Source organism: Sturnus vulgaris (assembly GCF_052056855.1).
Source record: "Sturnus vulgaris isolate bStuVul1 chromosome 38 unlocalized genomic scaffold, bStuVul1.hap1 SUPER_38_unloc_1, whole genome shotgun sequence".
NCBI lineage: Eukaryota > Metazoa > Chordata > Aves > Passeriformes > Sturnidae > Sturnus > Sturnus vulgaris.
In genome coordinates this window covers 1-25,660 of record NW_028275902.1, presented here as the reverse complement: position 1 = coordinate 25,660, position 25,660 = coordinate 1, and the positions used below count along the sequence as shown (strand labels likewise).

General features: G+C 59.4%; 4 protein-coding genes and 1 pseudogene across 5 annotated transcripts; 4 read left to right on the top strand and 1 right to left on the bottom strand.

Moving 5' to 3' along the window:
- The first annotated feature begins 3,502 nt into the window (after nucleotides 1–3,502).
- On the top strand, nucleotides 3,503–6,685 carry LOC148219523 (class II histocompatibility antigen, B-L beta chain-like). The gene is made up of 5 exons (XM_088157482.1): nucleotides 3,503–3,651; nucleotides 4,654–4,923; nucleotides 5,568–5,849; nucleotides 6,304–6,410; nucleotides 6,512–6,685. Exons 1-5 carry the CDS (start codon nucleotides 3,567–3,569, stop codon nucleotides 6,518–6,520), a joined length of 753 nt encoding a protein of 250 aa, XP_088013608.1. The 5' UTR covers nucleotides 3,503–3,566; the 3' UTR covers nucleotides 6,521–6,685.
- A 1,309-nt stretch (nucleotides 6,686–7,994) lies between these two features.
- Nucleotides 7,995–10,762, top strand: LOC148219522 (class II histocompatibility antigen, B-L beta chain-like). The gene is made up of 5 exons (XM_088157484.1): nucleotides 7,995–8,130; nucleotides 8,727–8,996; nucleotides 9,680–9,961; nucleotides 10,381–10,487; nucleotides 10,589–10,762. The coding sequence occupies exons 1-5, from the start codon at nucleotides 8,046–8,048 to the stop codon at nucleotides 10,595–10,597; spliced, it is 753 nt and encodes a 250-aa protein (XP_088013610.1). The 5' UTR covers nucleotides 7,995–8,045; the 3' UTR covers nucleotides 10,598–10,762.
- A 1,765-nt stretch (nucleotides 10,763–12,527) lies between these two features.
- On the top strand, nucleotides 12,528–15,503 carry LOC148219521 (class II histocompatibility antigen, B-L beta chain-like). The gene is made up of 5 exons (XM_088157481.1): nucleotides 12,528–12,683; nucleotides 13,260–13,529; nucleotides 14,220–14,501; nucleotides 15,122–15,228; nucleotides 15,330–15,503. Exons 1-5 carry the CDS (start codon nucleotides 12,599–12,601, stop codon nucleotides 15,336–15,338), a joined length of 753 nt encoding a protein of 250 aa, XP_088013607.1. The 5' UTR covers nucleotides 12,528–12,598; the 3' UTR covers nucleotides 15,339–15,503.
- A 1,586-nt stretch (nucleotides 15,504–17,089) lies between these two features.
- LOC148219520 (class II histocompatibility antigen, B-L beta chain-like) lies at nucleotides 17,090–20,239 on the top strand (annotated as a pseudogene). The gene is made up of 5 exons (XR_015799734.1): nucleotides 17,090–17,420; nucleotides 18,232–18,694; nucleotides 19,148–19,415; nucleotides 19,864–19,970; nucleotides 20,072–20,239. The product of XR_015799734.1 is annotated as a class II histocompatibility antigen, B-L beta chain-like (transcript).
- Nucleotides 20,240–21,528: 1,289 nt separating this feature from the next.
- Nucleotides 21,529–24,406, bottom strand: LOC148219519 (class II histocompatibility antigen, B-L beta chain-like). The gene is made up of 5 exons (XM_088157483.1): nucleotides 24,266–24,406; nucleotides 23,393–23,662; nucleotides 22,494–22,775; nucleotides 21,803–21,909; nucleotides 21,529–21,701 (listed from the first exon to the last, which is right to left on the bottom strand). Exons 1-5 carry the CDS (start codon nucleotides 24,348–24,350, stop codon nucleotides 21,693–21,695), a joined length of 753 nt encoding a protein of 250 aa, XP_088013609.1. The 5' UTR covers nucleotides 24,351–24,406; the 3' UTR covers nucleotides 21,529–21,692.
- Between the last annotated feature and the right edge of the window lie 1,254 nt (nucleotides 24,407–25,660).

Sequence of the window (25,660 nt, the reverse complement as noted above, 5' to 3'; positions counted from 1 at the left end):
AGGAACTGTAAAATCCCAAAAATCCTGGGGAAAAAAGGGATTTGGGAGCTTTTAGACTCTAAAAATCCTGGAAAAAAAAGGAATTGGGAACTCTCAAATCCCAAAAATCTCTGGAAAAAGCGGATTTAGGAACTCCCAGTTCCCAAATTTTGGGTACAGGGGGGTTTGGGACACGCCCAGACTCCAAAAATCCTGGGGAAAAGGGATTTGGGAACTCTAAAATCCCCAAAAATCCTGGAAAAAAAGGGATTTGGGAACTCTAAAATCCCAAAAATCCTGAAAAGGGGGATTTAGTAGCTTTTAGACTCTAAAAATCCTGGGGAAAAAGGGATTTGGGAACTCTAAAATCCCCAAAATCCGGGAAAAAAGGGGATTTAGGAACTCCCAGTTCCCCACATTTTGTGTACAGGGGGGTTTGGGACACGCCCAGATCCCCAAAATCCTGGAAAAAGGCATTTAAGAACTCTAAAAATCCCAAAAATTCTGGAAAAAAAAGGATTTGGGAGCTTTTAGACTCTAAAAATCCTGGAAAAAAAAGGAATTGGGAACTCTCAAATCCCAAAAATCTCTGGAAAAAGGGATTTGGGAACTCGCAGTTCCCCAAATTTTGGGTACAGGGGGGTTTGGGCACGCCCAGACTCCAAAAATCCTGGGGAAAAGGGATTTGGGAACTCTAAAATCCCAAAAATCCTGGAAAAGGGGGATTTAGGAACTTCTGGAGTCCAAAATCCTGGAAAAAAGGGGATTTGGGAACTCCAGTTCCCCAAATTTTGGGTACAGGGGGGTTTGGGAACGCCCAGACTCCAAAAATCCTGGGAAAAAGGATTTAGGAACTCTAAATCCCAAAAAATCCTGGAAAAAAGGGATTTGGGAGCTTTTAGACTCTAAAATCCTGGAAAAAAAAGGGATTTGGGAACTCTCAAATCCCAAAAATCTCTGGAAAAAAGCGGATTTAGGAACTCCAGTTCCCCAAATTTTGGGTACAGGGGGGTTTGGGCACGCCCAGACTCCAAAAATCCTGGGAAAAAGGATTTAGGAACTGTAAAATCCCAAAAAATCCTGGAAAAGGGGGATTTAGGAACTTCTGGAGTCCAAAAATCTTGGAAAAAGGGGATTTGGGAACTCCCAGTTCCCCAAATTTTGGGTACAGGGGGGTTTGGGACACGCCCAGATCCCCAAAATCCTGGAAAAAGGGATTTGGGAACTCTAAAAATCCCAAAAATCCTGGAAAACAAGGGATTTGGGAACTCCTGGACTCCAAAAATCCTGGAAAAAAGGGGATTTGGGAACTCCCAGTTCCCAAATTTTGGGTACAGGGGGGTTTGGGAACTCCCAGACCCCCAAAATCCTGGAAAAAAAGGGATTTGGGAGCTTTTAGACTCCAAAATCCTGGCAAAAAAGGGGATTTGGGAACTCTAAAATCCCAAAAATCCTGGAAAAAGGGGATTTGGGAACTCCCAGTTCCCAAATTTTGTGTACAGGGGGGTTTGGGAACGCCCAGACTCCCAAAATCCTGGAAAACAGGGATTTGGGAACGTCTGGACTCCAAAAATCCTGGAAAAAAGGGATTTGGGCACTCCCAGAGCCCCAAAATCTCGGGAAAAAAGGGATTTGGGAGCTCCCAGTTCCCCAAATTTTGGGTACAGGGGGGTTTGGGAGCTTTTAGACTCTAAAATCCTGGAAAAAAAGGGATTTGGGAACTCTAAAATCCCCAAAATCTCTGGGAAGAGGAGATTTGGGCGCTCCCAGTTCCCCAAATTTTTGGGTACAGGGGGGTTGGGACACGCCCAGATCCCCAAAATCCCTGGAACAGGGGGGTTTGGGAACTCTCAAATCCCCAAAATCCTGGAAAAAAAGGATTTAGGCACTCCCAGATCCCCAAAATATTGGAAAAAAGGGATTTGGAACGCCCAGGTCCCCAAATTTTGTGTACAGGGGGGTTGGGACACGCCCAGATCCCCAAAATCCTGGAAAAGAGAATTTTGGGAATTCTCAGTCCCTAAAAATGGTGGGAAAGGGGATTTGGGAACTCGCAGAGCCCCAAAATCTCTGGAAAAAGAGGATTTGGGAAATTCCAGTTCCCCAAATTTTGTGTACAGGGGGGTTTGGGAACTCCCAGACTCCAAAAATCCTGGGGAAAAAAAAAGGATTTGGGAACTTCTGGACTCTAAAAATCCTGGAAAAAGGGATTTGGGAACTCTCCGTTCCTCAAATGTTTAGGTACAGGGGGGTTGGGACACGCCCAGACCCCCAAAATCCCTGGAACAGGGGGGGTTTGGGAACTTTCAAATCCAAAAATCCTGGAAAAAGAGAATTTTGGGAATTCTCAGTCCCTAAAAATGATGAAAAAGGGGATTTGGGAACTCGCAGAGCCCCAAAATCTCTGGAAAAAGGGGATTTGGGAACTCCCAGTTCCCCAAATTTTGTGTACAGGGGGGGTTGGGAACTCCCAGACTCCAAAAATCTTGGAAAAAAAGGATTTTGGAATTGAGAGAGTCCCAAAATCTCTGGAAAAAGGGGATTTGGGAACTCCCAGTTCCCCAAATTTTGTGTACAGGGGGGTTGGACACGCCCAGATCCCAAAATCCAGGAAAAAGAGAATTTTGGAATTCTTAGTCCCTAAAAATGATGGAAAAGGGGATTTGGGAACACCCAGAGCCCCAAAATCCCGGGAATCAAAGAGATTTGGGAACGCCCAGGTGAATGAAGATTTTGGTACAGGGGGGTTTGGACACGCCCAGAGCCCCAAAATCCCTGGAACAGGGGGGTTCGGGAAATCCCAGAACCCCAAAATCCTGGGAAAAAGGGATTTGGGAACTCCCAACCCCAAAATCCCGGGAAAAGTTGAAACCCCAAACCCCCCCGGCAAAAAAAACCGGGACAACGCCCTTCCAAAAAATCCCCTAAAATTCCAAAAAAAAACCCAAAAAAGGAGGTGAACCCCCTAAACCCCTGGATCCCCAAATTCCCAAATTTCCGGTGACCCCCAAATCCCAACCCCGCGGTTCCAGGAGCCCCAGACCCCACCTTGGACCCCCAAATTGGGGGCAGGGTCAGGGCCAGCAGCAGCAGCGGCCACGGGAGGCTCCGCGCTCCGTCCATGGCTCCTCGGGGTCCCGGGAAACTGGGAAGGGTCGGTGCTGCTCCCAGAAAAGCGGCTCCGAACTGGGGGGACTGGGAGTGGGGGCGGCAGCACCCCAAAAACGGCGCGGCCAATGGGAGCGCGGCGTTGGTGTGTCGTCATCGGTTGCCGGGTAGAGCCTTCAAAAACTGAGCCCGCTCAGAAATTCCAGCCAATCAGAATTGGCGCTGTTGGTGACTCATCGGGTGCTGGGTAGAGCTGCTGGAAAATGGGGCTCCAAGAGAACCGGCCAATCAGGGCGCCAGAAAAGCGCTTCAGCCAATCACGGAGAGCCCGGCAACAGAGCCAGCCAATCACAGCGCGGCCAAAAACCACGCCCGACCAATCAGGGAGCGCGTCGCTCATGACCCGGCCCGCATCCGCTCCGGTGCTCCCAGAGCGGCGCGGCTGCTTTGGGGCCAGCGGCTCCTGCCCGGCGCTGGCCATGGGGCGAGTGGCGGCAGCTGGGGCCGTACTGGTGGCACTGGTGGTGCTGGGAGCCCCCCCTGGGGCGGGCGCGGAGCTGTCGAGTGAGCGGGGGGGGGGGGGGGGGGGGGCGGTGGGAGAGGGGGGAGAAGGGGGAAAAGGGGGCGGGGGGAGCCCGGAATGGAAGGGGGAGGAGGAGGAGGAGGAGGAGGAGGAGGAGGAGGAGGAGGAGGAGGAAGAGGAGGAGGAGGAGGAGGAGGAAGAAGAAGAGGGAGAAGAGGAGGAAGAGGAGGAGGAAGAGGAGGAGGAGGAAGAAGAGGGAGAAGAGGAGGAAGAGGAGGAGGAGGAAGAAGAGGAGGAGGAAGAAGAAGAGGAGGAAGAGGAGGAGGAGGAAGAGGAAGAGGAGGAGGAGGAGGAAGAGGAGGAGGAGGAGGAAGAGGAGGAGGAGGAAGAGGAGGAGAAGGAGGAGGAGGAAGAGGAGGAGGAGGAGGAGGAAGAGGAGGAGGAGGAAGAGGAGGAGGAGGAAGAAGAGGGAGAAGAGAGAAAGAGGAGGAGGAGGAAGAAGAGGAGGAAGAGGAGGAGGAAGAGGAGGAGGAGGAAGAGGAGGAAGAGGAAGAGGAGGAGGAGGAAGAGGAGGAGGAGGAGGAGGAGGGGACCCCCCAAAGGAGAGCGGGAGGGGCTGAGGATTGGGGAAGGGGAGGGAGGGGTGGGAGGGGGTGGGAAAGTGGGGAAAAGGGGAGGGTGGGACCACAAAAGTGAGCGGGAGGGGCTGGGGATTGTTGGAAAAAGGTGGAAAAAGGGAAATTTGAGGGAATGGGATCCCAAAAGTGAGCGGGAGGTGGCTGGGGGTGAAAGGGATTGTGGGGAAAATGTGAGGAAAGGGAAAAGGGGGATAATGAGACCCCAAAAGTGATTTTGGGTGCGGCTGGAGGTGGGAGGGGCGAGGATGTGAAAGGGGAAATGCGGGAAGGGAGGAGAAGAGGAAGTGGCAGCGCGGCGCAGGAGGGTCCCGTGGGGCACAGGGGGTGCGGGTTGGGGATCCGGGGTGGCCCCGGAGCTTTGGGGGTGCTGGGGGGATCCCCCTGACCCGTGTCCTGCACACACAGCGGTGCTCCAGCACATGGGAAAGGCCGAGTGTCACTTCATTAACGGCACGGAGAAGGTGAGGTTCGTGTTGAGGTACATCTACAACCGGGTGGAGGACGTGAGGTTCGACAGCGACGTGGGGCTGCACGAGGGGTTCACCCCCGCTGGGGAGAAGTGGGCCCGGGACTGGAACAGCGACCCGGCAAAACTGGAGTACATGCGGACTGCGGTGGACAGGTACTGCCGGAACAACTACGAGGTGTCCACCCCGTTCCTCGTGGAGCGCAGAGGTGAGCGTGGGGCAGAGCGCGTCCCCTCGGGCCCTGCCCTGGCAATGACCCTGGAGCCCCTTAAAACCTCCCTGGGAATCACCCCAGAGACCCCAGCCCTCCCTGTGCCCATCCCCGAGGCCTCCAGTCCATCCCAGTCCATCCCAGTCCATCCCAGTGCCCCCCGCGCGTCCATTTCACGCGTGGTTGGAGCTGACGCGTCTCAGCCAATGAGAGCGCGTGTCTCTGATGACTCATCTGTTGCCAGGCAGATCCGCGGCGCCGAGTGCCCCGCGCTGATTCGGCTCCCAGTGCCGCGCGCTCCATTCCCAGTTCATCCCAGTGCTCATCCACTGCCTCCAACTCCTTCTTCAAACATTCCCAATCCATTCCCAGTCTGTTCCCATTTCATTCTCAGCTCAATCCAGACTTCCATTTTCTCTCCCATTGCCCCTCCAGTCCCTCCCAGTCCATTCCCATTTCCTCCCAGTCCGTTGCCCGCCCCACCCAGTCCATTCCCAATCTCTCCAGTTCATTCCCAGGTCATCCCGGTCTCAACCTATTTCTTCCCAGTCCATTCCCAGTCCCTCCCAGTGCCGCTCCGCCCCTCCGCTCTCTCTCCAGTTCCCCCCAGCTGATCCCAGTGTGTCCCCGCTCTCTCCCAGTGCCTCCCAGCGTGTCCATCTCGCTGGTGCCCTCGAGCTCCCAGCCCGGCCCCGGGCGCCTGCTGTGCTCCGTGATGGATTTCTACCCTGCCCAAATCCAGGTGAGGTGGTTCCAGGGCCAGCAGGAGCTCTCGGAGCACGTGGTGGCCACCGACGTGGTGGCCAACGGCGACTGGACCTACCAGCTGCTGGTGCTGCTGGAAAGCCCGGCCCGGCGCGGGGTCACCTACACGTGCCAGGTGGAGCACGTCAGCCTGGAGCAGCCGCTGAGACAGCACTGGGGTACGGGGGAGGCACTGGGGGCGCTGCGAGAGGCACTGGGATGTGCTGGGAGCAACTGGGAGGGAGCTGGAGAGAGGCTGGGGGAAAGTGGGAGAGGGGCTCGGGGGTGTGGGAGGGCTGGGCAGGGGTTTGGAGGACGGTGGGGAGGGTGGGATGGGGATGCGGGGGTGCTGGGTGGGCACTGGGAGGGAGTTTGGGGGTGCTGGGTGGGCACTGGGAGGGAGTTTGGGGGTGCTGGGTGGGCACTGGGAGGGATCGGAGTGAGGCTGGAGGCGCTGGAAGGAGATTGGGGCTGGGAAGGCGGGGCTCGGGATGAGGTTGGTTGTGCCGGGAAGCGACCGGGAGGAGGGTGCTGGGGGTCCCGGGTGGGCTGGGGGCGATGGGGAGGGTGCTGGGAGGGTGTGGGGGTGTCGGTGCGAGGTTTTGGGGGGTGCTGAGCCCTGCGCACCCGCAGAGATGCCGCCGGACGCCGCCCGCAGCAAGATGCTGACGGGGATCGGGGGCTTCGTGCTGGGCTTGGTGTTCGTGGCGCTGGGGCTCGGCTTCTACGTGCGCAAGAAGGTGAGGGGGGGGTGCCGGGGGTCGTGTCCCCCCTGTCCCGGAGCGTGTGCGCTCCCCCCGGGGCCCCCAGCCCGGTGTCACCCCCTTTTCTGTGCCCGCAGAGCTCCTGAGGCGGCAGCGGCCGCAGCCCCTCCCCGTGGGCTCGGGCCCGGCCGGGACCCCCCGCTCCGTCCCCGCGCTGATTTTGGGGGGGTCGTGTGTCCCCCCCCAGCCCCGCTGTCACTCTGCCCCCGCCCGGCTGCTCCCAGTGCTCCCAATAAAGCTTCCCAGTGCGATCCGGTGCCGTTTATTGGGGGGCGCTGGGCAGGGATTTGGGCACGGGGGGGATGCGGTGGGAGCGGGGGGGAGCGGGTGAAGGGAGGGAGGATGAGGAGGAGGAGGAGGAGGAAACTCAAAGAAGAAGAAGGAGAGAAGAGAAGGAGGAAGATGAGGATGAAGAGCAGCAGCAGTAGCAGATCCACGCGGTTCCCTCGCCAGCCTCCAGAGAATCCGGGCAGAAGGGAACCCCGGGACCCCCAAATCCCCCCGGATCGTCGCTAAGCGGTGCTCTGGAGAGGGGGGAAATATTCTTAATTTTTATTTTTTAATTTTTAGTTAAATTCGTATTAAAATGTATGATAGACGGATTTTGTGTTTGGATTTAGTTCTTTATTCATTTAATTTATAGTTCAGTGCAAGCCACGTTATTTTATCAAAGAAGTTTCCAATGAAGAAACATCGATGTATTTTTCTCGTCACACGTTTCTAAAAGGGCTAACGCGTTCAAATAAATGCTGGCACTTAAATCATTTTTAATTTTAACTCAATGACTAAATATCCGTGACTCGCATTGTGGCATTTGCTACCTAATTAAAAATTATTACTTAAATAGAAAAAAAAAAAAAAAACCAGAAAAACTCGGCCTCAAAAGTCTAATATTCTCTCATAATTTTTGCTGTATTTAAAAATTTCAAATCCTACACTTTTCACTCTGTGATATTCCACATTTCCATTTAAACTACTCCCCAGCAATTCTAAACCTGTAATTCATTTTTGGAAGCCTTCTCCAGGGCTTTAGGTGAAATCAGTGTTCATTTGGGGATTAGTGCCCGACAGCGCAGAAAGTTCAAAATTCCCAGATTTCAGGGATTCCAACAAGGGGGGAACCCCAGGAGCCCGGGGAAGGGGGACCCCAAAAGCCCAAAAGTGCAGAGATCAGAGCGGGAGAACTCCCGGGAGGGATTTCTGGGCTGAATCGCGGCGCTTTCGGGTTTTTAGGGACACAAACCCGCGGAGAATCGCAGAGCTGCGAGGAGAAAATGGGCTCAGGCGTGAGCGGGGACAATGGGGACAATGAAGAGTTTTTTCAGCGCACGGATGAGCGCGGCCCGTGTCTCTCAATGCCCGCTCGCCCCTGCCCAGCAGCCCGAGGTTCCCGCTGCCCAAAAATCCCCCCAAACAAAAAAAAAAAACCTCCCGGGAACGCCTCAGCCAATGGCAAAGCAGGCGGATCGCGCTGCGGCCAATGGGAATTGTCCGGTGCGGTGTGTGACGTCATCACCTGGCGGCTGCTGAGCCCGCCCTGCTCCGGCCTGGAGCTCCCAGTGCAGCCCCAGCGGCCGCTTTGGGGCCGGCGGCTCCTGCCCGGCGCTGGCCATGGGGCGAGTGGCGGCAGCTGGGGCCGTACTGGTGGCACTGGTGGTGCTGGGAGCCCCCCCTGGGGCGGGCGCGGAGCTGTCGAGTGAGCGGGGCGGGGCGGGAGGCGGTGGGAGAGGGGGGGAGAAGGGGGGAAAAGGGGGCGGGGGGAGCCCGGAATGGAAGGGGGAGGGGGAGGAGGAGGAGGAGGAGGAGGAGGAGGAGGAGGAGGAGGATGGGACCCCCCAAAGGAAGAGCGGGAGGGGCTGAGGATTGGGGGAAGGGGAGGAAGGGGTGGGAGAGGGTGGGAAAGTGGGGAAAAGGGGAGGGTGGGACACCAAAAGTGAGCGGGAGGGGCTGGGGATTGTGGGAAAAAGGTGGGAAAAGGGAAATTTGAGGAAATGGGATCCCAAAAGTGAGCGGGAGGTGGCTGGGGGTGAAAGGGATTTTTGGGAAAATGGTGAGGAAAGGGAAAAGAGGGGTAATGAGACCCCAAAAGTGATTTTGGGTGTGGCTGGGCGTGAGAAGGGAGAGGATGTGGATGTGGATGAGGAACTGTGGGATTTGAGGAGAAGAGGAAGTGGCAGCGCGGGCAGGAGGGTCCCGTGGGGCACAGGGGGTGCGGGTTGGGGATCCCGGGTGGACCCCGGAGCTCTGGGGGTGCTGGGGGGGATCCCCCTGACCCGTGTCCTGCACACACAGCGGTGTTCCAGTTCATGGTAAAGCATGAGTGTCACTTCATTAACGGCACGGAGAACGTGAGGTACATGGAGAGGCAATTCTACAACCGGGTGGAGGACGTGACGTTCGACAGCGACGTGGGGCTGTACGAGGGGTTCACCCCCGCTGGGGAGAAGTGGGCCCGGGACTGGAACAGCGACCCGGAATGGATGGAGCGTAAACGGTCTGAGGTGGACAGGTACTGCCGGTACAACTACGAGCTGGACGCCCCGTTCAGCGTGGAGCGCAGAGGTGAGCGTGGGGCAGAGCGCGTCCCCTCGGGCCCTGCCCTGGCAATGACCCTGGAGCCCCTCAAAACCTCCCTGGGAATCACCCCAGAGACCCCAGCCCTCCCTGTGCCCATCCCCGAGGCCTCCAGTCCATCCCAGTCCATCCCAGTCCATCCCAGTCCATCCCAGTGCCCCCCCCCCGCGCGTCCATTTCACGCGTGGTTGGAGCTGACGCGTCTCAGCCAATGAGAGCGCGTGTCTCTGATGACTCATCTGTTGCCAGGCAGATCCGCGGCGCCGAGTGCCCCGCGCTGGATTCGGCTCCCAGTGCCGCGCGCTCCATTCCCAGTTCATCCCAGTGCTCATCCACTCCCTCCCACTCCTTCTTCAAACATTCCCAGACCATTCCCAGTCTGTTCCCAGTTCATTCTCAGCTCAATCCCAGACTTCCATTTTCTCTCCCAGTGCCCCTCCAGTCCCTCCCAGTCCATTCCCATTTCCTCCCAGTCCGTTGCCAGCCCCACCCAGTCCATTCCCAATCTCTGCCAGTCCGTTCCCAGGTCATCCCGGTCTCAACCCATTTCTTCCCAGTCTATTCCCAGTCCCTCCCAGTCCATTCCCAGTCCCTCCCAGTGCCGCCCCACCCCTCCCCTCTCTCTCCCAGTTCCCCCCAGCTGATCCCAGTGTGTCCCCGCTCTCTCCCAGTGCCTCCCAGCGTGTCCATCTCGCTGGTGCCCTCGAGCTCCCAGCCCGGCCCCGGGCGCCTGCTGTGCTCCGTGATGGATTTCTACCCTGCCCAAATCCAGGTGAGGTGGTTCCAGGGCCAGCAGGAGCTCTCGGAGCACGTGGTGGCCACCGACGTGGTGGCCAACGGCGACTGGACCTACCAGCTGCTGGTGCTGCTGGAAAGCCCGGCCCGGCGCGGGGTCACCTACACGTGCCAGGTGGAGCACGTCAGCCTGGAGCAGCCGCTGAGACAGCACTGGGGTACGGGGGAGGCACTGGGGGCGCTGCGAGAGGCACTGGGATGTGCTGGGAGCAACTGGGAGGGAGCTGGAGAGAGGCTGGGGGAAAGTGGGAGAGGGGCTCGGGGGTGTGGGAGGGCTGGGCAGGGGTTTGGAGGACGGTGGGGAGGGTGGGATGGGGATGCGGGGGTGCTGGGTGGGCACTGGGAGGGAGTTTGGGGGTGCTGGGTGGAACTGGGAGGGATCGGAGTGAGGCTGGAGGGGCTGGAAGGAGATTGGGGCTGGGAAAGCGGGGCTCGGGATGAGGTTGGTTGTGCCGGGAAGGGACCGGGAGAGGGTTTGGGGGTCCCGGGTGGGCTGGGGGCGATGGGGAGGGTGCTGGGAGGGTGTGGGGGTGTCGGTGCGAGGTTTTGGGGGGTGCTGAGCCCTGCGCACCCGCAGAGATGCCGCCGGACGCCGCCCGCAGCAAGATGCTGACGGGGATCGGGGGCTTCGTGCTGGGCTTGGTGTTCGTGGCGCTGGGGCTCGGCTTCTACGTGCGCAAGAAGGTGAGGGGGGGGTGCCGGGGGTCGTGTCCCCCCTGTCCCGGAGCGTGTGCGCTCCCCCCGGGGCCCCCAGCCCGGTGTCACCCCCTTTTCTGTGCCCGCAGAGCTCCTGAGGCGGCAGCGGCCGCAGCCCCTCCCCGTGGGCTCGGGCCCGGCCGGGACCCCCCGCTCCGTCCCCGCGCTGATTTTGGGGGGGTCGTGTGTCCCCCCCCAGCCCCGCTGTCACTCTGCCCCCGCCCGGCTGCTCCCAGTGCTCCCAATAAAGCTTCCCAGTGCGAGCCGGTGCCGTTTATTGGGGGGCGCTGGGCAGGGATTTGGGCACGGGGGGGATGGGAAAACGGGGGACGGGGGAGAAGGGATGGAAGAGGAGGAGGAAGAGGAGGAGGAGCAGTGTTGGAATCTGGAAGACCGAGGTCAAAATGCAGGGTTTGAATTAAAGCTTTTAGAGAAATTAAAATATATTCAGCCGCTCGTACATGAAATCGAGGTGCAAGTTTGAGCAAGTAAATAAGTTCATTGAAGTAAGAACGCGTTTTAAGTAGTTTAACATGCAGAGTCATAGATTAATTTCTAGTCAATTCTAATAAATCACAACGAGTGATTAAAAACACATTCCTAGATATCGCTGTAGAAAACAAGTCTCAGAAACAACTCTCAATGACAACTCGAAAAAACAATTTTAGACATAAACCAAAAAACATAGTAAGAATAGAAATTACATTTTTCGGGTAAAATTGATAAAATATGTGTAATTATATGTAAAGTTTCGTACGAGCAAATTGGAAATCCAGTAGGTGAGGAAGAAAGGCTTCAGCCTGGTGTTTTTCTGTCACTGTTATTTACCAATTAATAACAATTATGGGCGCTGGGCACAGACGTTCTCTCGGTTCTCTCCTCCCCTCACCACCATCAGCACAGACCCGAGGAGCTTCGGCTGCGGCTTCGGCCCTGCCGGGGCCTCCACAGGAGCGGCTTCAACTTAAAATGGGAATTTTCTTCTAATTCGGGACCCTGGGAAAACTTTTACATGGACTTGAACGCTTGGGGCTCTTTGCCTTTCGAGGCTGAAGTGTCTTTGCAATAAGTAAATTTATAGGGACTAAAAAATGTTGAACGTTTCTGGAGATTTAATCCTGACAAAAACCCGACAGAGAAGGAGGAATAGGAGGAGGAGGAGGAGAATTTGGGTACCCCCAGAGTCCCAAAATCACAAGAAAAGAGGGACTTGGGAGCTCCCAGATCCTCGAATTTTGGTACAGGGGAGTTTGGACACGCCCAGCCCCAAAAATCCCTGGATCAGAGGCGCTGGGAAATTCCCAGACCTCCAAAATCAGGGGAATTAAAGAATTTTGCTGCACCCACCCATGAGATATCGGAAAAAGGACAAAGCGAACCCTCGCCCACAAATAGCGGGACAAGGCCCTTCCCCAAAAACCCCCAAAATCCCCAATAAAAGCTAAAAAAAACCCAAAATTCGGGGTTGAACTTCCTCAAACCCTTCGATCCCCAAAATCCAAAAGATCCAGGGACCTCCAAATCCCAACCCCGCGGTTCCAGGAGCCCCCAGACCCCACCTTGGACCCCCCAAATTGGGGGCAGGGTCAGGGCCAGCAGCAGCAGCGGCCACGGGAGGCTCCGCGCTCCGTCCATGGCTCCTCGGGGTCCCGGGAAACTGGGAAGGGTCGGTGCTGCTCCCAGAAAAGCGGCTCCGAACTGGGGGGACTGGGAGTGGGGGCGGCAGCACCCCAAAAACGACGCGGCCAATGGGAGCGCGGCGTTGGTGTGTCGTCATCGGTTGCCGGGTAGAGCCTTCAAAAACTGAGCCCGCTCAGAAATTCCAGCCAATCAGAATTGGCGCTGTTGGTGACTCATCGGGTGCTGGGTAGAGCTGCTGGAAAATGGGGCTCCAAGAGAACCGGCCAATCAGGGCGCCAGAAAACAGCTTCAGCCAATCACGGAGAGCCCGGCAACAGAGCCAGCCAATCACAGCGCGGCCAAAAACCACGCCCGACCAATCAGGGAGCGCGTCGCTCATGACCCGGCCCGCATCCGCTCCGGTGCTCCCAGAGCGGCGCGGCTGCTTTGGGGCCAGCGGCTCCTGCCCGGCGCTGGCCATGGGGCGAGTGGCGGCAGCTGGGGCCGTACTGGTGGCACTGGTGGTGCTGGGAGCCCCCCCTGGGGCGGGCGCGGAGCTGTCGAGTGAGCGGGGGGGGGCGGGAGGTGGTGGGACAGGGGGGGAGAAGGGGGAAAAGGGGGCGGGGGGAGCCCGGAATGGAAGGGGGACGAGGAGGAGGAGGAGGAGGAGGAGGAGGAGGAGGGGACCCCCCAAAGGAAGAGCGGGAGGGGCTGAGGATTGGGGGAAGGGGAGGAAGGGGTGGGAGGGGGTGGGAAAGTGGGGAAAAGGGGAGGGTGGGACCCCAAAAGTGAGCGGGAGGGGCTGGGGATTGTTGGAAAAAGGTGGGAAAAGGGAAATTTGAGGGAATGGGATCCCAAAAGTGAGCGGGAGGTGGCTGGGGGTGAAAGGGATTGTGGGGAAAATGTGAGGAAAGGGAAAAGGGGGATAATGAGACCCCAAAAGTGCTTTTGGGTGCGGCTGGAGGGGGGAGGGGCGAGGATGTGAAAGGGGAAATGCGGGAAGGGAGGAGAAGAGGAAGTGGCAGCGCGGGCAGGAGGGTCCCGTGGGGCACAGGGGGTGCGGGGTGGGGATCCCGGGTGGCCCCCGGAGCTTTGGGGGTGCTGGGGGGGATCCCCCTGACCCGTGTCCTGCACACACAGCGGTGCTCCAGTTCATGGGAAAGGCCGAGTGTCACTTCATTAACGGCACGGAGAAGGTGAGGTTCGTGCAGAGGTACATCTACAACCGGGTGGAGTTCGTGAGGTTCGACAGCGACGTGGGGCTGCACGAGGGGTTCACCCCCTATGGGGAGAAACAGGCCCGGCGCTTGAACAGCGACCCGGAATGGATGGAGGACATACGGACTGCGGTGGACAGGTACTGCCGGCACAACTACGAGGTGTCCACCCCGTTCCTCGTGGAGCGCAGAGGTGAGCGTGGGGCAGAGCGCGTCCCCTCGGGCCCTGCCCTGGCAATGACCCTGGAGCCCCTCAAAACCTCCCTGGGAATCACCCCAGAGACCCCAGCCCTCCCTGTGCCCATCCCCGAGGCCTCCAGTCCATCCCAGTCCATCCCAGTCCATCCCAGTCCATCCCAGTGCCCCCCGCGCGTCCATTTCACGCGTGGTTGGAGCTGAGGCGTCTCAGCCAATGAGAGCGCGTGTCTCTGATGACTCATCTGTTGCCAGGCAGATCCGCGGCGCCGAGTGCCCCGCGCTGGATTCGGCTCCCAGTGCCGCGCGCTCCATTCCCAGTTCATCCCAGTGCTCATCCACTCCCTCCCACTCCTTCTTCAAACATTCCCAGTCCATTCCCAGTCTGTTCCCAGTTCATTCTCAGCTCAATCCCAGACTTCCATCTTCTGTCCCAGTGCCCCTCCAGTCCCTCCCAGTCCATTCCCATTTCCTCCCAGTCCGTTGCCCGCCCCACCCAGTCCATTCCCAATCTCTGCCAGTTCAATCCCAGGTCATCCCGGTCTCAACCCATTTCTTCCCAGTCCATTCCCAGTCTATTCCCAGTCCCTCCCAGTCCATTCCCAGTCCCTCCCAGTGCCACCCCGCCCCTCCCCTCTCTCTCCCAGTTCCCCCCAGCTGATCCCAGTGTGTCCCCGCTCTCTCCCAGTGCCTCCCAGCGTGTCCATCTCGCTGGTGCCCTCGAGCTCCCAGCCCGGCCCCGGGCGCCTGCTGTGCTCCGTGATGGATTTCTACCCTGCCCAAATCCAGGTGAGGTGGTTCCAGGGCCAGCAGGAGCTCTCGGAGCACGTGGTGGCCACCGACGTGGTGGCCAACGGCGACTGGACCTACCAGCTGCTGGTGCTGCTGGAAAGCCCGGCCCGGCGCGGGGTCACCTACACGTGCCAGGTGGAGCACGTCAGCCTGGAGCAGCCGCTGAGACAGCACTGGGGTACGGGGGAGGCACTGGGGGCGCTGCGAGAGGCACTGGGATGTGCTGGGAGCAACTGGGAGGGAGCTGGAGAGAGGCTGGGGGAAAGTGGGAGAGGGGCTCGGGGGTGTGGGAGGGCTGGGCAGGGGTTTGGAGGACGGTGGGGAGGGTGGGATGGGGATGCGGGGGTGCTGGGTGGGCACTGGGAGGGAGTTTGGGGGTGCTGGGTGGAACTGGGAGGGAGTTTGGGGGTGCTGGGTGGGCACTGGGAGGGAGTTTGGGGGTGCTGGGTGGGCACGGGAGGGATCGGAGTGAGGCTGGAGGGGCTGGAAGGAGATTGGGGCTGGGAAAGAGGGGCTCGGGATGAGGTTGGTTGTGCCGGGAAGAGACCGGGAGGGGTCCGGGTGAGCCCCGGAGGGGCTGGGAAGGGACCGGGAGAGGGTTTGGGGGTCCCGGGTGGGCTGTGGGATGGCGAGAGGGACGGGAGCGGCTTTGGTGGGTGCCGGGGAGGGAGTGGGAAGAGACCGGGAGGAGGGTGCGGGGGGTCCCGGGTGGGCTGGGGGCGATGGGGAGGGTGCTGGGAGGGTGTGGGGGTGTCGGTGCGAGGTTTTGGGGGGGTGCTGAGCCCTGCGCACCCGCAGAGATGCCGCCGGACGCCGCCCGCAGCAAGATGCTGACGGGGATCGGGGGCTTCGTGCTGGGCTTGGTGTTCGTGGCGCTGGGGCTCGGCTTCTACGTGCGCAAGAAGGTGAGGGGGGGGTGCCGGGGGTCGTGTCCCCCCTGTCCCGGAGCGTGTGCGCTCCCCCCGGGGCCCCCAGCCCGGTGTCACCCCCTTTTCTGTGCCCGCAGAGCTCCTGAGGCGGCAGCGGCCGCAGCCCCTCCCCGTGGGCTCGGGCCCGGCCGGGACCCCCCGCTCCGTCCCCGCGCTGATTTTGGGGGGGTCGTGTGTCCCCCCCCAGCCCCGCTGTCACTCTGCCCCCGCCCGGCTGCTCCCAGTGCTCCCAATAAAGCTTCCCAGTGCGATCCGGTGCCGTTTATTGGGGGGCGCTGGGCAGGGATTTGGGCACGGGGGGGATGGGAAAACGGGGGACGGGGGAGAAGGGATGGAAGAGGAGGAGGAAGAGGAGGAGGAGCAGTGTTGGAATCTGGAAGACCGAGGTCAAAATGCAGGGTTTGAATTAAAGCTTTTAGAGAAATTAAAATATATTCAGCCGCTCGTACATGAAATCGAGGTGCAAGTTTGAGCAAGTAAATAAGTTCATTGAAGTAAGAACGCGTTTTAAGTAGTTTAACATGCAGAGTCATAGATTAATTTGTAGTCAATTCTAATAAATCACAACGAGTGATTAAAAACACATTCCTAGATATCGCTGTAGAAAACAAGTCTCAGAAACAACTCTCAATGACAACTCGAAAAAACAATTTTAGACATAAACCAAAAAACATAGTAAGAATAGAAATTACATTTTTCGGGTAAAATTGATAAAATATGTGTAATTATATGTAAAGTTTCGTACGAGCAAATTGGAAATCCAGTAGGTGAGGAAGAAAGGCTTCAGCCTGGTGTTTTTCTGTCACTGTTATTTACCAATTAATAACAATTATGGGCGCTGGGCACAGACGTTCTCTCGGTTCTCTCCTCCCCTCACCACCATCAGCACAGACCCGAGGAGCTTCGGCTGCGGCTTCGGCCCTGCCGGGGCCTCCACAGGAGCGGCTTCAACCCAAAATGGGAATTTTCTTCTAATTCGGGACCCTTGGAAAACTTTTACATGGACTTGAACGCTTGGGGCTCTTTGCCTTTCGAGGCTGAAGTGTCTTTGCAATAAGTAAATTTATAGGGACTAAAAAATGTTGAACGTTTCTGGAGATTTAATCCTGACAAAAACCCGACAGAGAAGGAGGAATAGGAGGAGGAGGAGGAGAATTTGGGTACCCCCAGAGCCCCAAAATCACAAGAAAAGAGGGACTTGGGAGCTCCCAGATGCTCGAATTTTGGTACAGGGGACTTTGGACACGCCCAGCCCCAAAAATCCCTGGATCAGAGGCGCTGGGAAATTCCCAGACCTCCAAAATCAGGGGAATTAAAGAATTTTGCTGCACCCACCCATGAGATATCGGAAAAAGGATAAAGCGAACCCTCGCCCACAAATAGCGGGACAAGGCCCTTCCCCAAAAACCCCCCAAAATCCCAATAAAAGCTAAAAATAACCAAAATTCGGGGTTGAACTTCCTCAAACCCTTCGATCCCCAAAATCCAAAAGATCCAGGGACCTCCAAATCCCAACCCCGCGGTTCCAGGAGCCCCCAGACCCCACCTTGGACCCCCCAAATTGGGGGCAGGGTCAGGGCCAGCAGCAGCAGCGGCCACGGGAGGCTCCGCGCTCCGTCCATGGCTCCTCGGGGTCCCGGGAAACTGGGAAGGGTCGGTGCTGCTCCCAGAAAAGCGGCTCCGAACTGGGGGGACTGGAGTGGGGCGGCAGCACCCCAAAAACGGCGCGGCCAATGGGAGCGCGGCGTTGGTGTGTCGTCATCGGTTGCCGGGTAGAGCCTTCAAAAACTGAGCCCGCTCAGAAATTCCAGCCAATCAGAATTGGCGCTGTTGGTGACTCATCGGGTGCTGGGTAGAGCTGCTGGAAAATGGGGCTCCAAGAGAACCGGCCAATCAGGGCGCCAGAAAACAGCTTCAGCCAATCACGGAGAGCCCGGCAACAGAGCCAGCCAATCACAGCGCCGCCAAAAACCACGCCCGACCAATCAGGGAGCGCGTCGCTCATGACCCGGCCCGCATCCGCTCCGGTGCTCCCAGAGCGGCGCGGCTGCTTTGGGGCCAGCGGCTCCTGCCCGGCGCTGGCCATGGGGCGAGTGGCGCAGCTGGGGCCGTACTGGTGGCACTGGTGGTGCTGGGAGCCCCCCCTGGGGCGGGCGCGGAGCTGTCGAGTGAGCGGGGGGGGGGGCGGGAGGCGGTGGGACAGGGGGGGAGAAGGGGGAAAAGGGGGCGGGGGGAGCCCGGAATGGAAGGGGGAGGGGAGGAGGAGGAGGAGGAGCAGGAGGAGGAGGAAGAAGAGGGAGAAGAGGAGGAGGAGGAGGACTAGGAGGAGGAGGAAGAAGAGGAGGAAGAGGAGGAGGAGGAAGAAGAGGAGGAAGAGGAGGAGGAGGAAGAGGAGGAGGAGGAAGAGGAGGAGGAGGAGGAAGAGGAGGAGGAGGAAGAGGAGGAGGAAGAGGAGGAGGAGGAAGAGGAGGAGGAGGAAGAGGAGGAGGAGGAGGAGGAAGAGGAGGAGGAGGAGGAGGAGGAGGGGACCCCCCAAAGGAAGAGCGGGAGGGGCTGAGGATTGGGGGAAGGGGAGGAAGGGGTGGGAGAGGGTGGGAAAGTGGGAAAAGGGGAGGGTGGGACCCCAAAAGTGAGCGGGAGGGGCTGGGGATTGGGCAAAAAGGTGGGGAAGGGGAAATTTGAGGAATGGGATCCCAAAAGTGAGCGGGAGGTGGCTGGGGGTGAAAGGGATTGTGGGGAAAATGTGAGGAATGGGAAAAGGGGGATAATGAGACCCCAAAAGTGATTTTGGGTGCGGCTGGAGGGGGGAGGGGCGAGGATGTGAAAGGGGAAATGCGGGAAGGGAGGAGAAGAGGAAGTGGCAGCGCGGGCAGGAGGGTCCCGTGGGGCACAGGGGGTGCGGGGTGGGGATCCCGGGTGGCCCCCGGAGCTCTGGGGGTGCTGGAGGGGATCCCCCTGACCCGTGTCCTGCACACACAGCGGTGCTCCAGCACGTGGCAAAGTCCGAGTGTCACTTCATTAACGGCACGGAGAAGGTGAGGTTCTTGGACAGGTACTTCTACAACCGGGTGGAGTTCGTGAGGTTCGACAGCGACGTGGGCTGTTCGAGGGGTTCACCCCCACTGGGGAGAAGTGGGCCCGGTACTGGAACAGCGACCCGGAATGGATGGAGAACAGACGGACTGCAGTGGACTGGTACTGCCGGCACAACTACGAGGTGTTCACCCCGTTCAGCGTGGAGCGCAGAGGTGAGCGTGGGGCAGAGCGCGTCCCCTCGGGCCCTGCCCTGGCAATGACCCTGGAGCCCCTCAAAACCTCCCTGGGAATCACCCCAGAGACCCCAGCCCTCCCTGTGCCCATCCCCGAGGCCTCCAGTCCATCCAGTCCATCCCAGTCCATCCCAGTCCATCCCAGTGCCCCCCGCGCGTCCATTTCACGCGTGGTTGGAGCTGACGCGTCTCAGCCAATGAGAGCGCGTGTCTCTGATGACTCATCTGTTGCCAGGCAGATCCGCGGCGCCGAATGCCCCGCGCTGGATTCGGCTCCCAGTGCCGCGCGCTCCATTCCCAGTTCATCCCAGTGCTCATCCACTGCCTCCCACTCCTTCTCAGACCATTCCAGTCCATTCCCAGTCTGTTCCCAGTTCATTCTCAGCTCAATCCCAGACTTCATTTTCTCTCCCAGTGCCCCTCCAGTCCCACCCAGTCCATTCCCAATCTCTGCCAGTTCATTCCCAGGTCATCCCGGTCTCAACCCAGTCCCTCCCAGTCCATTCCCAGTCCCTCCCAGTCCATTCCCAGTCCCTCCCAGTGCCGCCCCACCCCTCCGCTCTCTCTCCCAGTTCCCCCCAGCTGATCCCAGTGTGTCCCCGCTCTCTCCCAGTGCCTCCAGCGTGTCCATCTCGCTGGTGCCCTCGAGCTCCCAGCCCGGCCCCGGGCGCCTGCTGTGCTCCGTGATGGATTTCTACCCTGCCCAAATCCAGGTGAGGTGGTTCCAGGGCCAGCAGGAGCTCTCGGAGCACGTGGTGGCCACCGACGTGGTGGCCAACGGCGACTGGACCTACCAGCTGCTGGTGCTGCTGGAAAGCCCGGCCCGGCGCGGGGTCACCTACACGTGCCAGGTGGAGCACGTCAGCCTGGAGCAGCCGCTGAGACAGCACTGGGGTACGGGGGAGGCACTGGGGGCGCTGCGAGAGGCACTGGGATGTGCTGGGAGCAACTGGGAGGGAGCTGGAGAGAGGCTGGGGGAAAGTGGGAGAGGGGCTCGGGGTGTGGGAGGGCTGGGCAGGGGTTTGGAGGACGGTGGGGAGGGTGGGATGGGGATGCGGGGGTGCTGGGTGGGCACGGCGGGAGGAGTTTGGGGTGCTGGGTGGGCACTGGGAGGGAGTTTGGGGGTGCTGGGTGGAACTGGGAGGGATCGGAGTGAGGCTGGAGGGGCTGGAAGGAGATTGGGGCTGGGAAAGCGGGGCTCGGGATGAGGTTGGTTGTGCCGGGAAGGGACCGGGAGAGGGTTTGGGGGTCCCGGGTGGGCTGGGGCGATGGGGAGGGTGCTGGAGGGTGTGGGGGTGTCGGTGCGAGGTTTTGGGGGGTGCTGAGCCCTGCGCACCCGCAGAGATGCCGCCGGACGCCGCCCGCAGCAAGATGCTGACGGGGATCGGGGGCTTCGTGCTGGGCTTGGTGTTCGTGGCGCTGGGGCTCGGCTTCTACGTGCGCAAGAAGGTGAGGGGGGGGTGCCGGGGGTCGTGTCCCCCCTGTCCGGAGCGTGTGCGCTCCCCCCGGGGCCCCCAGCCCGGTGTCACCCCCCTTTTCTGTGCCCGCAGAGCTCCTGAGGCGGCAGCGGCCGCAGCCCCTCCCCGTGGGCTCGGGCCCGGCCGGGACCCCCCGCTCCGTCCCCGCGCTGATTTTGGGGGGGTCGTGTGTCCCCCCCCAGCCCCGCTGTCACTCTGCCCCCGCCCGGCTGCTCCCAGTGCTCCCAATAAAGCTTCCCAGTGCGAGCCGGTGCCGTTTCTTGGGGGGCGCTGGGCAGGGATTTGGGCAAGGGGGGGATGCGGCGGCGTTGGGAAAACGGGGGGGCCCAGGTGAGCGCTGGGAATGGGGGGACACGGGGAGATGGGTTTGAGAAGGAGGAGGAAGAAGAGGAGGAGGAGGAAGCAGAGGAGTTGATTTTTGGAGTTTGAAAATCCTAGGCCGGAGTTCTTCAGACCGGAAAAACTGAGCCCGCTCAGAAATTCCAGCCAATCAGAATTCTTTCTGCTGGTGACTTATCGGTTGCTGGGCAGAGTTGCTGGAAATTCGGGCTCCATTTTCCCGTTCCCGCCCGGAACGGGCTCGGCGTTTTAATTCCATTTCCAGGCCAATGCACCCATAAATGTTCTAGTTCAGGTTTGCCAATTTCGATACCGTCATTATTTGTTCTGAGATAGAATTAGGAGTAAAAGTAAGGTAAGCCTAAATTTGAAAGCGCATAAAGAAAAACTTTTTTAACAACACAAAGAAAAGAATAAATTCAAAATAAAATCTTCAGATCAATCCCTCCTCGTCTCCTCCCACACCTTCTTAACAACAAAAAACAGACGCACTTCCTTCAGTTCCCACCTTAAATCATCTTTCTCCGTTCACTTTACGTACAGGAATCTCTTCTTCGCCTATAGGGATTTTTTTCCATTGGAAGAAAAAAAAAAAACGAATTCTCTCGTGGCTTTATTTTCCGGTAACATCCTCCCATCTTCACAGCTCTCCCAAACTGTGTTTGTGGTTAGGGCCATGTTAAACGCATGGGGCGTTTACTTTAAGAATTAAACATTTCAATTAAGAGTTCTCTCATCTCTCTTTTCTCTGTTCATATTTAATTCCAGGAACAGAGATCCCATTTTCCCTCGGGGCAAAGGATTTCCCAAACGCTTTAAACCTCCCTTCCTCCCATGTTTTCTCCACAGTTTATCAGAATTTTTAGTGCTGTACAGTCCAGCTTTAAAGACAATAAAATGATTTTTCAGCTAATATTCACGTCGACTCTTCATTCTCCTTCCATTAAAAACTCAGCTCTTCCCTCACGGAATTTGTTGTATTAATAACTCACAGAGGAAATTCCCGAGGAGAAAAATTTTCTGATTGCGGCCTCCCCCAAGTTCATTCAATAAGAAAACAGCATAAGCTAAAATCTGAACTTTATTAAAATTTATGAATAACCCCATCCTTTCACCCGCTCCCCCCGCTCCCACCGCATCCCCCCCGTGCCCAAATCCCTGCCCAGCGCCCCCCAATAAACGGCACCGGCTCGCACTGGAAGCTTTATTGGGAGCACTGGGAGCAGCCGGGCGGGGGCAGAGTGACAGCGGGGCTGGGGGGGGACACACGACCCCCCCAAAATCAGCGCGGGGACGGAGCGGGGGGTCCCGGCCGGGCCCGAGCCCACGGGGAGGGGCTGCGGCCGCTGCCGCCTCAGGAGCTCTGCGGGCACAGAAAAGGGGGTGACACCGGGCTGGGGGCCCCGGGGGGAGCGCACACGCTCCGGGACAGGGGGGACACGACCCCCGGCACCCCCCCCTCACCTTCTTGCGCACGTAGAAGCCGAGCCCCAGCGCCACGAACACCAAGCCCAGCACGAAGCCCCCGATCCCCGTCAGCATCTTGCTGCGGGCGGCGTCCGGCGGCATCTCTGCGGGTGCGCAGGGCTCAGCACCCCCCAAAACCTCGCACCGACACCCCCACACCCTCCCAGCACCCTCCCCATCGCCCCAGCCCACCCGGGACCCCCCGCACCCTCCTCCCGGTCTCTTCCCACTCCCTCCCCGGCACCCACCAAAGCCGCTCCCGTCCCTCTCGCCATCCCACAGCGCCCCGGGACCCCCAAACCCTCTCCCGGTCCCTTCCCAGCCCCTCCGGGACTCACCCGGACCCCTCCCGGTCCCTTCCCGGCACAACCAACCTCATCCCGAGCCCCGCTTTCCCAGCCCCAATCTCCTTCCAGCCCTCCAGCCTCACTCCGATCCCTCCCAGTGCCCACCCAGCACCCCCAAACTCCCTCCCAGTTCCACCCAGCACCCCCAAACTCCCTCCCAGTGCCCACCCAGCACCCCCGCATCCCCATCCCACCCTCCCCACCGTCCTCCAAACCCCTGCCCAGCCCTCCCACACCCCCGAGCCCCTCTCCCACTTTCCCCAGCCTCTCTCCAGCTCCCTCCCAGTTGCTCCCAGCACATCCCAGTGCCTCTCGCAGCGCCCCCAGTGCCTCCCCCGTACCCCAGTGCTGTCTCAGCGGCTGCTCCAGGCTGACGTGCTCCACCTGGCACGTGTAGGTGACCCCGCGCCGGGCCGGGCTTTCCAGCAGCACCAGCAGCTGGTAGGTCCAGTCGCCGTTGGCCACCACGTCGGTGGCCACCACGTGCTCCGAGAGCTCCTGCTGGCCCTGGAACCACCTCACCTGGATTTGGGCAGGGTAGAAATCCATCACGGAGCACAGCAGGCGCCCGGGGCCGGGCTGGGAGCTCGAGGGCACCAGCGAGATGGACACGCTGGGAGGCACTGGGAGAGAGCGGGGACACACTGGGATCAGCTGGGGGGAACTGGGAGAGAGAGGGGAGGGGTGGGGCGGCACTGGGAGGGACTGGGAATGGACTGGGAAGAAATAGGTTGAGACCGGGATGACCTGGGAATGAATTGGCAGAGAATGGGAATGGACTGGGAGGGACTGGAGGGGCACTGGGACAGAAGATGGAAGTCTGGGATTGAGCTGAGAATGAACTGGGAACAGACTGGGAATGGATTGGGAATGTTTGAAGAACGAGTGGGAGGGAGTGGATGAGCACTGGGATGAACTGGGAATGGAGCGCGCGGCACTGGGAGCCGAATCCAGCGCGGGGCATTCGGCGCCGCGGATCTGCCTGGCAACAGATGAGTCATCAGAGACACGCGCTCCCATTGGCTGTGACGCGTCAGCTCCAACCACGCGTGAAATGGACGCGCGGGGGGCACTGGGATGGACTGGGATGGACCGGGATGGACTGGGAATGGACTGGAGGCCTCGGGGATGGGCACAGGGAGGGCTGGGGTCTCTGGGGTGATTCCCAGGGAGGTTTTGAGGGGCTCCAGGGTCATTGCCAGGGCAGGGCCCGAGGGGACGCGCTCTGCCCCACGCTCACCTCTGCGCTCCACGCTGAACGGGGTGGACACCTCGTAGTTGTGCCGGCAGTACCAGTCTACTGCAGTCCGTTGCTGCTCCATCCATTCCGGGTCGCTGTTCCAGTCCCGGGCCCACTTCTCCCCAGCGGGGGTGAACCCCTCGTGCAGCCCCACGTCGCTGTCGAACCTCACGTCCTCCACCCGGTTGTAGATGTACCTCTCCACGAACCTCACCTTCTCCGTGCCGTTAATGAAGTGACACTCATGCTTTACCATGTACTGGAGCACCGCTGTGTGTGCAGGACACGGGTCAGGGGGATCCCCCCCAGCACCCCCAAAGCTCCGGGGGCCACCCGGATCCCCACCCCGCACCCCCTGTGCCCCACGGGACCCTCCTGCCCGCGCTGCCACTTCCTCTTCTCCTCCCTTCCCACATTTCCCCTTTCACATCCTCGCCCCTCCCCCCTCCAGCCGCACCCAAAATCACTTTTGGGGTCTCATTACCCCTCTTTTCCCTTTCCTCACATTTTCCCCACAATCCCTTTCACCCCCAGCCACCTCCCGCTCACTTTTGGGATCCCATTCCCTCAAATTTCCCTTTTTCCACCTTTTTCCCACAATCCCCAGCCCCTCCCGCTCACTTGTGGGGTCCCACCCTCCCCTTTTCCCCACTTTCCCACCCTCTCCCACCCCTCCCTCCCCTTCCCCCAATCCTCAGCCCCTCCCGCTCTTCCTTTGGGGGGTCCCCTCCTCCTCCTCCTCCTCCTCCTCCTCCTCCTCCTCCTCCTCCTCCTCCTCCTCCTCCTCCTCCCCCTTCCATTCCGGGCTCCCCCCGCTCCCTTTTCCCCCTTCTCCCCCCCTGTCCCACCGCCTCCCCCCCCCCTCCCGCTCACTCGACAGCTCCGCGCCCGCCCCAGGGGGGGCTCCCAGCACCACCAGTGCCACCAGTACGGCCCCAGCTGCCGCCACTCGCCCCATGGCCAGCGCCGGGCAGGAGCCGCTGGCCCCAAAGCAGCCGCGCCGCTCTGGGAGCACCGGAGCGGATCCGGGCCGGGTCATGAGCGACGCGCTCCCTGATTGGTCGGGCGTGGTTTTTGGCGGCGCTGTGATTGGCTGGCTCTGTTGCCGGGCTCTCCGTGATTGGCTGAAGCTGTTTTCTGGCGCCCTGATTGGCCGGTTCTCTTGGAGCCCCATTTTCCAGCAGCTCTACCCAGCACCCGCTGAGTCACCAACAGCGCCAATTCTGATTGGCTGGAATTTCTGAGCGGGCTCAGTTTTTGAAGGCTCTACCCGGCAACCGATGACGACACACCAACGCCGCGCTCCCATTGGCCGCGCCGTTTTTGGGGTGCTGCCGCCCCCACTCCCAGTCCCCCCAGTTCGGAGCCGCTTTTCTGGGAGCAGCACCGACCCTTCCCAGTTTCCCGGGACCCCGAGGAGCCATGGACGGAGCGCGGAGCCTCCCGTGGCCGCTGCTGCTGCTGGCCCTGACCCTGCCCCCAATTTGGGGGGTCCAAGGTGGGGTCTGGGGGCTCCTGGAACCGCGGGGTTGGGATTTGGAGGTCCCTGGATCTTTTGGATTTTGGGATCGAAGGGTTTGAGGAAGTTCAACCCCGAATTTTGGGTTTTTTTAGCTTTTATTGGGGATTTTGGGGGGTGTTTGGGGAAGGGCCTTGTCCCGCTATTTGTGGGCGAGGGTTCGCTTTATCCTTTTTCCGATATCTCATGGGTGGGTGCAGCAAAATTCTTTAATTCCCCTGATTTTGGAGGTCTGGGAATTTCCCAGCGCCTCTGATCCAGGGATTTTTGGGGCTGGGCGTGTCCAAAGTCCCCTGTACCAAAATTCGAGGATCTGGGAGCTCCCAAGTCCCTCTTTTCTTGTGATTTTGGGGCTCTGGGGGTACCCAAATTCTCCTCCTCCTCCTCCTATTCCTCCTTCTCTGTCGGGTTTTTGTCAGGATTAAATCTCCAGAAACGTTCAACATTTTTTAGTCCCTATAAATTTACTTATTGCAAAGACACTTCAGCCTCGAAAGGCAAAGAGCCCCAAGCGTTCAAGTCCATGTAAAAGTTTTCCAAGGGTCCCGAATTAGAAGAAAATTCCATTTTAAGTTGAAGCCGCTCCTGTGGAGGCCCCGGCAGGGCCGAAGCCGCAGCCGAAGCTCCTCGGGTCTGTGCTGATGGTGGTGAGGGGAGGAGAGAACCGAGAGAACGTCTGTGCCCAGCGCCCATAATTGTTATTAATTGGTAAATAACAGTGACAGAAAAACACCAGGCTGAAGCCTTTA

Coding starts and splice junctions, on each gene's coding strand:
- LOC148219523 (XM_088157482.1), top strand. CDS start 3,567: ATGGGGCGAGTGGCGGCAGCTGGGGCCGTACTGGTGGCACTGGTGGTG. Junction 3,652..4,653: donor GGCGGGCGCGGAGCTGTCGA/GTGAGCGGGGGG, acceptor CTGCACACACAG/CGGTGCTCCAGCACATGGGA. Junction 4,924..5,567: donor GTTCCTCGTGGAGCGCAGAG/GTGAGCGTGGGG, acceptor GCTCTCTCCCAG/TGCCTCCCAGCGTGTCCATC.
- LOC148219522 (XM_088157484.1), top strand. CDS start 8,046: ATGGGGCGAGTGGCGGCAGCTGGGGCCGTACTGGTGGCACTGGTGGTG. Junction 8,997..9,679: donor GTTCAGCGTGGAGCGCAGAG/GTGAGCGTGGGG, acceptor GCTCTCTCCCAG/TGCCTCCCAGCGTGTCCATC. Junction 9,962..10,380: donor GCCGCTGAGACAGCACTGGG/GTACGGGGGAGG, acceptor GCGCACCCGCAG/AGATGCCGCCGGACGCCGCC.
- LOC148219521 (XM_088157481.1), top strand. CDS start 12,599: ATGGGGCGAGTGGCGGCAGCTGGGGCCGTACTGGTGGCACTGGTGGTG. Junction 13,530..14,219: donor GTTCCTCGTGGAGCGCAGAG/GTGAGCGTGGGG, acceptor GCTCTCTCCCAG/TGCCTCCCAGCGTGTCCATC. Junction 14,502..15,121: donor GCCGCTGAGACAGCACTGGG/GTACGGGGGAGG, acceptor GCGCACCCGCAG/AGATGCCGCCGGACGCCGCC.
- LOC148219519 (XM_088157483.1), bottom strand. CDS start 24,350: ATGGGGCGAGTGGCGGCAGCTGGGGCCGTACTGGTGGCACTGGTGGTG. Junction 23,663..24,265: donor GGCGGGCGCGGAGCTGTCGA/GTGAGCGGGAGG, acceptor CTGCACACACAG/CGGTGCTCCAGTACATGGTA. Junction 21,910..22,493: donor GCCGCTGAGACAGCACTGGG/GTACGGGGGAGG, acceptor GCGCACCCGCAG/AGATGCCGCCGGACGCCGCC.